This window comes from Bombina bombina, chromosome 2, assembly GCF_027579735.1.
Source record: "Bombina bombina isolate aBomBom1 chromosome 2, aBomBom1.pri, whole genome shotgun sequence".
Classification (NCBI taxonomy): Eukaryota; Metazoa; Chordata; class Amphibia; order Anura; family Bombinatoridae; genus Bombina; species Bombina bombina.
Window position 1 is genome coordinate 518,856,356 of NC_069500.1, and position 11,889 is coordinate 518,868,244.

The window sequence follows — 11,889 nt, forward strand, 5'->3', positions numbered from 1 at the left end:
TTTAAAACCTTGATATAATCACACAAAAAAATGAACACAAATTTGATTTGTTACATAGAAAGTAACAATTGGAATTTAACAGTGACACATTTATATAGGTTATATATGCAAATTATGCCATGCAAATGAATGATAAACAGATTTCTCTCTGAAATATTTATAAGTGGTTAAATGGCAATTAACACTGGGATAGGACAGTTATTGCACACTATTCTTTTTTAATCAATTATAATTTACAATTCTCTTGGCATATTATTATATATTAAGAAGATGAATAATTTTTTCCTTTTGCTTTGTTTAACTTCATTTTTGATGTGTAAGTGTGTTTAATAACTAGCATTATATGATCTACTATATATTTTAGGTCCTGTGTTTTTGATGTTTCTTCTTTTTCAGATGCCAGTTGCCAGATCACAGTGTCAATCTCAGGTCCTAGTTTATTGAAACCCAAGGACAACATAAGACTGATTTGTAAAGTGGAAGGAGCGCAGATCACTGATGGGAGTAAGATTCACGCTGTTGATTTTACAAGGCAGCTAAATGGAGATACATTTGAATTTCTGGCTCACCTTAATTATGCAGAGGGCACAGCATTCAATCCAACTCTGAAGAGCAGACTTACCTTGTCCAGAGACACTGGCAAAAATGAGGTTTATTTGGATTACAGTCAACTGATGACAGAAGATTCAGGAACCTATTACTGTACCAAGCACACAGTGTGCAAAGACAGTGAGGAACCTGAACTAAAACCACAAGCACTTATATAATAAGCAAATTAACATGTGAAGTCATGAGGGGGTCATTGCCATTTAGATTTATAATACATTTCCCATTAATGTAACTGAAATATTTAAAGATATAATTAACATTTATTTTATTCTCTATTTATTCATATTTTTTTCAGTAACACTAATGATTGAATGAAATAACGTTTGCTTTGCCTCTATGCTGATACATAGGGACATATATGTACCAATTACACAGGCTTGCTCTCTCCTTCTACAGATTCATCTACTCTCATCACTGGCAATTGAGGTAGAAAATGTTAAATAATTTAAGTCAATTTCTCTTTAAAGATTCATCACATACCACTGGTGATAATTATGTTAAATTTGTTGATACTTGCAAAACTCTGTCATATTTTTATTTTGTGCTCAACAAGGTACAGCAGTGAAAGGTTGTTTGCAGTCTTCAGTGAAGTCAGAAGGAGCTGAAAGACAAAAAAATTAACACAATGATAACTTGTGCAACATTTTTAACTTTTTATCTGTCTTATGCTGTAGCCGCCTACTAGGGTTAAAGGGTTACAAGTTACTATAAAATCAGTATTCCCAAATGTTAACATATGTATATGTATTCCAGTGTGTACAGGTATTTTGTCTATATATGTGTTTATGTACATTTGAATACAATAATGTATATATACATCACTACACATGTTTATCTTTTTTTTTTAAGTACCGAGGTATAATAAATAAAAATTTTAATCTATGACTTGAACTGTTTGTCACTTTATATATTTTTCTTTTTATAACCACTGTGTTTATCCAGGGTCATGACTGGACATTTTTTTTATTTTTTTTTTAACTGACATATAAAACAGCATTTTAAGCATTTTAGAAATAATTTTTTTAAAATGTATTAAAATCATTGCCAAGGGCCTTTTATAAATTTCTCAACATCTGGATTATTTCTGCAATCTACGATATGTGGATTTCAAAATCGGCCCCGAGCGAAAGAATCGAAGTCGCAACTCGCAACGAGGAAAAAAGCCCTCCACCGATTTAGCCTCCACTGAAGCAAGTTCCTCTTCAGCATCCTCGGGGGACGACAGCCCAACTCCAAATGAAGGAGGCAGCAGAGCCACAAGCGAGCAAGGAGGTCAGGGTCAGGGCATGCAACGGTGAACACGCCGAATGAAGAAATAGGTAATTTTGACAATGTCATTAATATTTCCAGCTATGAACTTTCTATTGCAGAACTTTCTGTGTTATCAAGGGGATTAACATACTGCCCTGTTGAACAAGTGGACACTTTTCAGCTGCAATTAGATTTACATCGATTGTATAGAACCATTAAATTAAAAGCTTTTTTGGGGGGGAATTTGTATCTAATATGGATACTGGCCTTGATATGGACAAATGCTGTTTTGATCCATCTATGTTTGGTCTACATGTTAAGAGTCAGTTCATTCCATCTGTGTACAATCATTCAGTTGATACCTTTATTAATGTTATTAAAAGAGAATTTGATGTGTTGGTCAGTAAATTTTCATGTTTGGATTTAAAACATAACTTAACTATGGCTGAAAAGGTGGCCCTTGATAATTTAAAAAACAACCCTGATGTTACTATTAAAGGGCCTGACAAGGGCAGAGCCATAGTTGTTATGGATACTTCCAAACACAAAAATGAAATTTTGAAACAATTAAATGATCATTTGGTTTATAGGGAACTTGAGATTGATCCACTACCCAGTTTAATGGCTAGAGTTAGGGAGATTCTTAATAGGGCAGTTGATGAAGGCATTATTAATGAGAAAATGTTTAATTATCTTTATTTACAGAATCCTAAAACCCCTAATTTCTATGTCCTACCCAAAATACATCAGGATCTTTACGATCCCCCTGGTAGGCCTATTGTGGCATCTATTGATTCCCTATTTAGCCCTATTTCAAAATTCTTGGAAAAAATTCTAACTCCTCTTGTAAGACAGGGACAGTCTTTTTTGAAGGATACTAGTGACTTCTTGAATAAAATTAAAGATTTTTCTGATTTACCAGAAAACATTGTTTTGGCTACCTGGGATGTTAGTAGTCTTTATACTATTATTCCCCATGTTGATAGTCTAAATAGTGCCTGGTCTTCTTTGGTGAAATCAGAAAGATATTCAGAAATACAAATTAATTTCTTTATGGAGTTACTTAAGTTAGCTTTAACTCACAATTATTTCTCTTTCGATGACAGTTTTTTTCTGCAGTTGCGGGGCACCTCAATGGGTTCAAATGTCGCCCCGGCCTACGCTTGCCTTTTTATGGATCAGTTGGAGGAACAAGTTATATATACTGATCCTGATTTTTAGAATTGTTTGGTATGGTGGCGTTATATAGATCTTTTCATTATATGGCGGGGCGATATTAAATCCATTGAGGTGTTCCGCAACAGGATACAGAATCAGGTGCCGACTGTTAAATTTACTGCTAATTATCATATTGACCATGTTGTGTTCTTGGATACTGTGGTAATGCGTGTGGGTGACCACTTTGAAACAGATATCTTTAGAAAGCACACGGATAAAATTACGTTGTTATCCCGTCATAGCCATCAACCTCCTAGGGTGTTTAAAAGTGTACCTAAATCTCAGTTCCTTAGGGTGAAGAGGATAGTCTCTGATCCTCTGACTTGCTCAATGCGCTTAAATGAGATTTCAGGATATAGGTTATTCTCTTGGAAAATTAGAGACTATGGATCTTCAACCAAAGGATAAAATCAGTGAGATTAAGAAATTGGCCTTTGTTTCTGACTTTAGTGATATTAGTGTTAAGTTACACAAAGTGATTTGCAGAAATTGGTTTATGTTAAGGGATTCTATGCCAGAAATTGAGGAATTTAAACATCCTCCCTTTTCTTCTTTCAGGAAGGGTAATTCCATTGGTAGACAGTTAGTAAGGGCAAAGGTTAAAACCTCAAGGACCACACAATGGGTCTTCAGACCTGTTGATAATGAGACTTTTCCTTGTTTAAATTGTTCCCATTGTAATAGTATTATCAAAGGCAAAACTATCAGTCATCCCTTTTCTGGTAGACTTTTTCATATCAAAGGTCATTTTAATTGTAAATCGTCTTATGTTGTGTATGCGCTCAAATGCCCGTGTGGCTTATTATATATTGGAGAGATGACACAGCCTCTTAAAGAGCACCTAACCCAACATAAATCAAAAATTAGGAATCCCAAAATGAGACACCTTCCTGTCCCCTACAATTTTTTGATAGGGGTCATCAGGTGAATCAGTTGCGCTTTATGGTACTAGATCAGGTGTCCAAAGGAACTATAGGCTTTGATAGGGAGAGAATGTTACTTAAAAAAGAAGCTATGTGGATACATAGGCTTAGCACGCTATATCCTAAAGGTCTTAATAGGGATTATAACCTCACAGGTTTATTCTAATCTATCTGTTTTTAGATAGAAAAGGAGGAAAGAAAGATAAAAAATTATTAGTAAAAGTTATAAAACTAATATATAAATAAGATAATGGATAAGTAGGAAGACACTAAGTTAGCATTTCTTGATAAGATAATAAATTAAATAAACTAAGATTACATTGAAATTTATAGTGGGTAACATTTAAAGGAAGTTTAGTTTAAGGTTCATATTTAGTTAAGATTATTTGTGGAATTATAAGTATTTTGTATTTTTATTTGAAATGGTCATTATTTATTTTGGTTGCTTTTGGTAATGTTGGGTTGAATATTTTTTATGTTAAATTGTGTTGGCACTTTAAATTTGTATCACAGGAGGATTCTGATGATGTCATGATTGAAAGGGGGTGGGACTGTTTGGCTATTTAAGGGTTGCATTTGGCATTTATTTGTATTGAGCCTGAGGAGGGGGTGTAAGCCCCAAAACGTTGCTCTGTATGTACTGCTGCCTTGAGTAAAAAGTTTGGACTGAATTATTGAGTGTCTGCCCATTCTTCTTTGCATACGATATGTGGATATGTTAGTTATAAACATTCTGCATCCTTTAATTCATTAACGCAAATATATTTGAGTTAAGAAAGAGCTGAAAACGGGAGTTTGCCTTTTTTTTCTTCATTTACATGATAATTTGATGCCTCACATTAACATTTTTTTATTATCTATCTTAAGTATTTATTTAAGATTTTGATGATCAAATTGGGTCCCATGTCATCGTAGACTAGACACAGCCTGAGGATGCTGCAATAAACGTGCCCACTTCATTCTCATGTCCTCATCCACTCACTTATCTGACTCACATGTAGCTTTTTGACTATCTGAATAGTATCTTTTGGCCAAGAAAGCAGTCACCTGATGGGTTCAGCAGTAGTCTGTAACTGTACAAAGACTTTGCTCCCTGGAGAAAGATATCCTAAGACTCTCTACAACAGATTCCACAAACTCAACATGAGTTTAAGTTGAGAAATCACTAACTATCTTAACACCACACACATATTTATACAGAACCCATCTCATTATTCAGGACTTTAGATACCGCAACCGGGATAATGTCTTCTCCCTATAGACTTTAATGGAACTGATTTAACCAAATGTGCTCAACTTGACATGAGTTATGCATATTTTACATTCCAATGTTCTTCACAAAGAACATTTTTATTTTAAATATATATGTCTATATATATATATATTATGATTTTTTTGTAAAATATATATCTATACCTATATGAATATAACTACAAATACACAGTAAAACAAATTATAAAATATTACAATTGTTTAAAAATTATTTTTAATGTTTTGAGGTATTTGAGTGGAAAGGGCTCAAAAGTGTGTGTGTATATCTATATATAGACATGTATACATATGTATATAGCCATTATAGCCCTTTCCATTCAAACACCTTGTCATATACCATATAACTTTAAGCCCTTATAAAAAAAATATTATTATGTATATGAATATCTTTATCAGATAGTGTATTTATGAGTGTAACTGTTGATTTTAATGTATTTAAGTTGTGTTTAGTGCAACTTCTATTTAGCGCAACTTTTTATGTGCACAAACCTGACAGGAGTACACTAATTCTTCATGTTTTCTAACCCAACATGAGTATCATGCATCTATAATACTTATTAATAATTAATATAAATATTTTTTAATATTTAATATTACACCAAACACCTTAAGATAACTAATTCTTCATGTGCGCTAAGCCAACACCATGTTAGACCTAGATTGCTAAATCAGAAGCGTGTTAGGCATGTTTTACATTGCAATTTTCTTCTTTTATTACTAAATATATATTTCTATTTGTATCTGATAATGTTAATTTAAAATTTACATGTATACCTATATATCTATAGGAATAGATATTTAGGTATAGGTATATATAAATATATAAAGAAATATTTAATTACAATAACAATAACATTGTCCTGTTTTTAAAGAACATTGGAATGTGAAATATTAATAACTCCTGTGGTGTTTTTTTCTTCCGCACTCACTATTTTAGTCAAAGGAGAAAATAAGTTAGCAATGTTGCGATAACCGAGGTCCTGAAGTTAGTGCGCATTTGGTTTTGCTCGTGCGCAAATGTTTTACGTTAAACTTGTGATACACAGTCTAATCCAATGTGCAAAAAGATTACTTCTGGCCGTGTTAACACTTGAGTGAAAGCGCTAAAGAGCATGCCACTTTTACTCTAGCCAATAGTTGTGTTAAGAGCCTCCAATGCATGAAATCTTGCACGGCAAATGAGAACTATTGGCAACGCTTTTTTTTTTAGTAATGTTAGTTTTTAGTTTTCTTAAAGCAATTTAATAATTTTTTAAAAATTTTAATAGCAATGTTACAGCTAGATTACAAGTCTGTGTTTTCTTCTGTTTACGCTGAACATATGGTATTTTCAGCGTTAAAACAGCAACGCAGCCATTATGAGTCTTGTCGGTATAGGTGTACCGCAAGCCTTTTAGCCTGTAACGCAACGACAGTACCGCACTCTTAAAAATTTTAATGGGATTCCCATATGCTCTGCCATTACGAGTTTTGCGTTCTGGATAAAAAAAACGGCGTTACAGCCTAAAACGACAAGATCCGTAATGCCATCTAAAAGCAGTAGTTATGAGTTTTACGCTACAAATCTGTAACATAAAACTCATAACTAAACTGCTACAAAGTACACTAAACACCCATAAACTATCTATTAACCCCTAAACCGAGTCCCTCCCGCATAGCAAACACTATATTACATTTATTAACCCCTAATCTTCCGCTACCTATATCGCCGCCACTATAATAAAATGTATTAACCCCAAAATCGCCACCCTCCCAAATTGCAAACACTATTTAAATATAATTAACCTCTTATCTACCGTAAGCCCACATCACCCCCACTATACAAAAATTATTAAGCCCTACACCGCCGCCATTATAATAAACCTATTAACTCCTAAACCACAAGCCCCCCACAACGAAATATACTAAAGTAAACTATTAACCCCTAAACCGAAAGCCCCCCACATCACAATAAGCTATTTTCAACTAGTAACCCCTAAACCTAACGCTCCCCTAATTTTAGATTAAAATTACAATTTCCCTATCTTAAATTAAATTAAAACTTACCTGTCAAATTAAAAAAACTAAGTTTAAACTAACAATTAAACTAATATAATTACTAAAATTAAACTAACTACCAATTAAATTAAACTAAACTACACATTAAAAAAATCCTAACACTACTCTAAAAATTACAAACGATCTAAATACAAAAAATAAAAAAGACTAAATTACAAAAAATAACACTAAATTACGAAAAATAAAAAACGAAATTATCAAAAATAAAAAAGAATTACTCCTAATCTAATAGCCCTATCAAAATAAAAAAGCCCACCCAAAATAAAAAACCCTAGCCTACAATAAACTACCAATAGCCTTTAAAAGGGTCTTTTGTAGGGCATTGCCCTAAGTTAAACAGCTATTTTACCTGTAAAAAAAAATACAAAGACCCCCCAACAGTAAAACCCACCACCCAACCAACTCCCCAAAATAAAAAACCTAACTCTAAAAAAAAACCTAAGCCTCCCATTGCCCTGAAAAGGGCATTTGGATGGACATTGCCCTTAAAAGGGCATTTAGCTCTTTTACATGCCCAAACCCTAAACTAAAAAAAAAAACACCACTAACCCCTGAAGATCCACTTACAGTTTTTGAAGTCCCGCTTGAACGATCTTCATCCAGGCGGCGAGAAGTCTTCATCCAGGGGGGCCTCTTCAATCTTCATCCCGGCGGCGAAGTCCTCATCCAAGCAGATGAGCAGATTCAGTGTACGGCAGCGACCGTATCAAGAGGATGCTCTGCACCTGGACCCACTCTATGCCGCCGGGATCAAGATAGAAGATGCCGCCTGGATGAAGATTGAAGAGGCTGTCTGGATAAAGACTTCTTGCTTCTTGGATGAGGGCTTTGCAGCCGGGATGAAGATTGATGAGGCCACCTGGATGAAGACTTCTTGCCGCCTGGATGAATATTGTTTAAGCGGGACTTCAAAAACTGTAAGTGGATCTTCGGGGGTTAGTGATAGTTAGTTTTTTGGGGTGTTTTTTTTTTTTAGTTTAGGGTTTGGGCATGTAAAAGAGCTAAATGCTCTTTTAAGGGCAATGCTAATCCAAATGCCCTTTTCAGGGCAATGGGTAGCTTAGGTTTTTAGATAGTTTTTTTGTATTTTGTGGGTTTGGGGGGGTGGGGGTTTGTAATTTTAGTGGGTCTTAGTATTTTTTTTTTCAGAAAAAGAGCTGATATCTTTAGGGCAATGCCCTACAAAATGCCCTTTTAAGGACTATTGGTAGTTTATACTTGTTCCACAAAGACCCAGATTCAGTGATGTATTAGTGTTAAACACCATACAGACCAATATAAAGTAATGATGAAGCAAGTGTATAATAAAAGTAATCTTTATTCCAAAGCGACGCGTTTCTCAGCCTAGAAGTGGCTTTTTCCTATAGCCTGAGGAAACTTCCACTTCTAGGCTGAGAAACGCATCACTTTGGAATAAAGATTACTTTTATTATACACTTGCTTCATCATTACTTTATATTGGTCTGTATGGTGTTTAACACTAATACATCACTAGATCTGGGCCTTTGTGGAACAAGTTTGTAGCTGCCTGCTGCTTGCTGGTGTTTTCAGTCAGCTGGGTGACTGTGAAGTCCCAGTATGCTTTTACTGCACCTGGTGCTTCCCTTCTTGTAAGTGCAACCAACACATTTCCTTTTGCCCTTGTCTATACGTTACTGGGATATGGTTGTCTGCTTTTTGTGTTCACATACTGTAGGTGCTAAGAAGTCTTTCCCAAGGGATTTCTGACTGGACACCATTGCTGGTTCTATCCAGTGAGCTGGACCACTGCAAAGTTCCAGTCTGCCCCATTAGCACCATTAGGTGCTTCACTTTTGTGAGTATTATTTTGACTTATCTTGCAACATTATCATACTGTGTCGGCGGCACTAGGCCATGGTGGCGCCTCTGTTATTCTTTTTTCTTTAGATCATCACACACCAGGATTTGACAGTCCTCTGATAGAGTGCTGTCGCCTTTTGGATAACATTGGACTTTTGTGTTCTGCTGGTGTATGGTTTTTATATATATATATATACAGTATATACACTATTATTATATATATTTTATATTTTAATTTTCATTTATAGTTTTTGTTGTTTGTAGATCTAGTATTGGGAAGCACCCCCTTTGGGTTTGTGTGTACCTAGGTACACCCATACCCAGTTTTCTTGTATTTATTTTAACTAGGTAGTTAATAAATAGTTAATAACTATTTACTAACTAGTCTACCTAGTTAAAATAAATATAAACTTACCTGTGAAATAAAAATAAAACCTAAGCCAGCTACAATAAAACTATTAGTTATATTGTAGCTAGTTTAGGTTTTATTTCACAGGTAAGTATGTATTTAGTTTTAAATAGGTATTATTTAGTTAATAATTGTAACTTTAGTTTAGTTCTATTTCATTTATGTTCAAGTTAGGGGTGTTAGGGTTAGGATAAGTGTTAGGATTTACATTAGGGTTAGGTTATGGTTGTTGTGATGTGGGGGGCTGGCAGTTTAGGCATTAATAGTTTATTTAATGGAAGTGATGTGGGAGGCCAGAGGTTTAGGGGTTAATAACTTTATTTAGTTGCGGCGATGTCAGGGAGCAGCGGAATAGGGTTTTAATAACTTTAATATAGTGGCAGGGATGTTTGGGTGCAGCGGAATAGGGGTTAATAACTTTAGTATAGTGTCGGCGATATAGGGTAAGGCAGATTAGGGGTTAATAACTTTATTAAGGTAGTGGCGACATCGGGAGCGGTAGATTAGGGGTTAATAACTGTAGGCAGGCGTCGGCGATATTGGGACGGCAGATTAGGGGTGTTTAGATGTGGGGTTTATGTTAGGGTGTTAGGTTTAAACTGTATTTTTTTTCCCGTAGACATCAATGGGGCTGCGTTACAGAGATTTTCTTTCCGAGATCGTAGGTGTTAGGTTTTTTTTCTGACACCTTCTCCCCATTGATGTCTATGGGGAAAGCATGCATGAGCATGTCAAAACAGCGCTTGTTTTTGGTGCAGTATGGAGCTTAAAAGCACCATATCTCCCGCACAAGCCAGGTTTTTAAAAATTTGTAATGGCTGCGCTATAAGGGATTAAATAACGAAACTGTTGCATTCATTAATTTCCCTATAGCGCGCATAACTCGTAATCTATCTGAATGTTTTTTATTTCAATTGTAATAGTATTTTTTTTAATTATTTTTTTAAAGTAATGTTAGTTTTTTTTTTTTTTAAAAAAGGTAAGATTAGTTTTTTTTTACTTTTACAGGTAAGTTTTTATTTATTTAAAGGTAGTTATTTTTATTTTTTTTGATAAAGGTTAGTCTATTTTGGGTTAACTTAGGGGGTGTAAAGGTTAGGGGTTATATGTTAGTGGGTTATTTTGAGGGCTGGCAGTTTAGGGGTAAATAGTGTAGTGTTTTACTACGCGTTGGGGGGATGGCAGCTTAGGGGTTGATAGTGTAGTTTGGACTTTGTGGTGAACTTTGTGGCAGTTTAGGCGTTCTTAGAGTAGGGGCTTATGGCGATCTGGTTTGTGCGAGTAGGGTGTTAGTATTTTTTCCATTGCCTTCTATGGAGGAATAGGTTATCGCACGTGCGAAAGTGTAAGATCAGCTTTTTGCACTCGTTGGGTTAGCGCTGGAGCTATAACTTTTTACTTTCAACTTGTAATACCATTGTAACCCGACAAGCGCAAAAGGCTAACCACTAGCACAGTTAGCCATCTAGCAAAAGCACTAATTATCGCTCTACTTGTAATTTTTTTAATTCTAAGAATTGAAAGAGCACATGGTAGTCTTAACAAGTCTTATTCCTCACACATTTGTCCATAATTGGTGTCTACAGTAAAGATAAGATTAGAAACTGCAAAACAATTATAGCTATGCTAACAAAATGGCCACAGCTATTATTGTCTACTCCTATAACAAGTCTTGATTGGCTCCTCCAAATAAGGCAAATGGTGGGTGGAGTTTTGTTATTGAAAACAGTTGCAGCAAACAGTGTGCTTTTAACTTTGCTAATATGATAATTAAATGCAAGACTGCAGAACAATATTGTAATTACATTTTAGAACAGATGTATTTGTTTAAGATCAGGTAGAAAAAATACAAAAAAAGAAACATGACATATTACATCGCAAATGCTTTGTTTCTTAACAATTTGTGTGAAATATGTTATTAGAGAAAATACTGCCTTTATTATGTTTATTAGTTTGATAACACCAATCTCTGGTTTATCTCATTCAGGTCCAGATTACAAGTGGAGCGTTAATTAATGCTCCTGCTCGAGCATTAACTGACCTAGAAGTAAGCTTTTTGCACACATAGGGTTACTCTCATATTACACATTTTAAGTAAACTGTTTTCACCTGTGCGTTTACCCGACACGGGTAAAAAGGTGAACTTACAATATCGCTCGAACGAAAATGTATTCCCCCATAGAAGTTAAGGGAGCAAGTGCGATAACTTGACATGAAAATATAAATATTTCACATCCCAATGTTCTTAACATAGAAGAATATGTTATATTTATTCATAAATACATATATATATATATATATATATATATATATATATATATATGATGG

At 34.6% G+C, this 11,889-nt stretch overlaps 1 gene segment (V, D, J or C); it reads left to right on the forward strand.

Annotated features, from left to right (window-relative positions):
• Positions 1–204: 204 nt before the first annotated feature.
• Positions 205–767, forward strand: LOC128647140 (Ig heavy chain V region 1B43-like). The segment is given in 2 exon segments: positions 205–316; positions 397–767. Coding segments are annotated over 2 exon segments (417 nt in total).
• Positions 768–11,889: the final 11,122 nt, after the last annotated feature.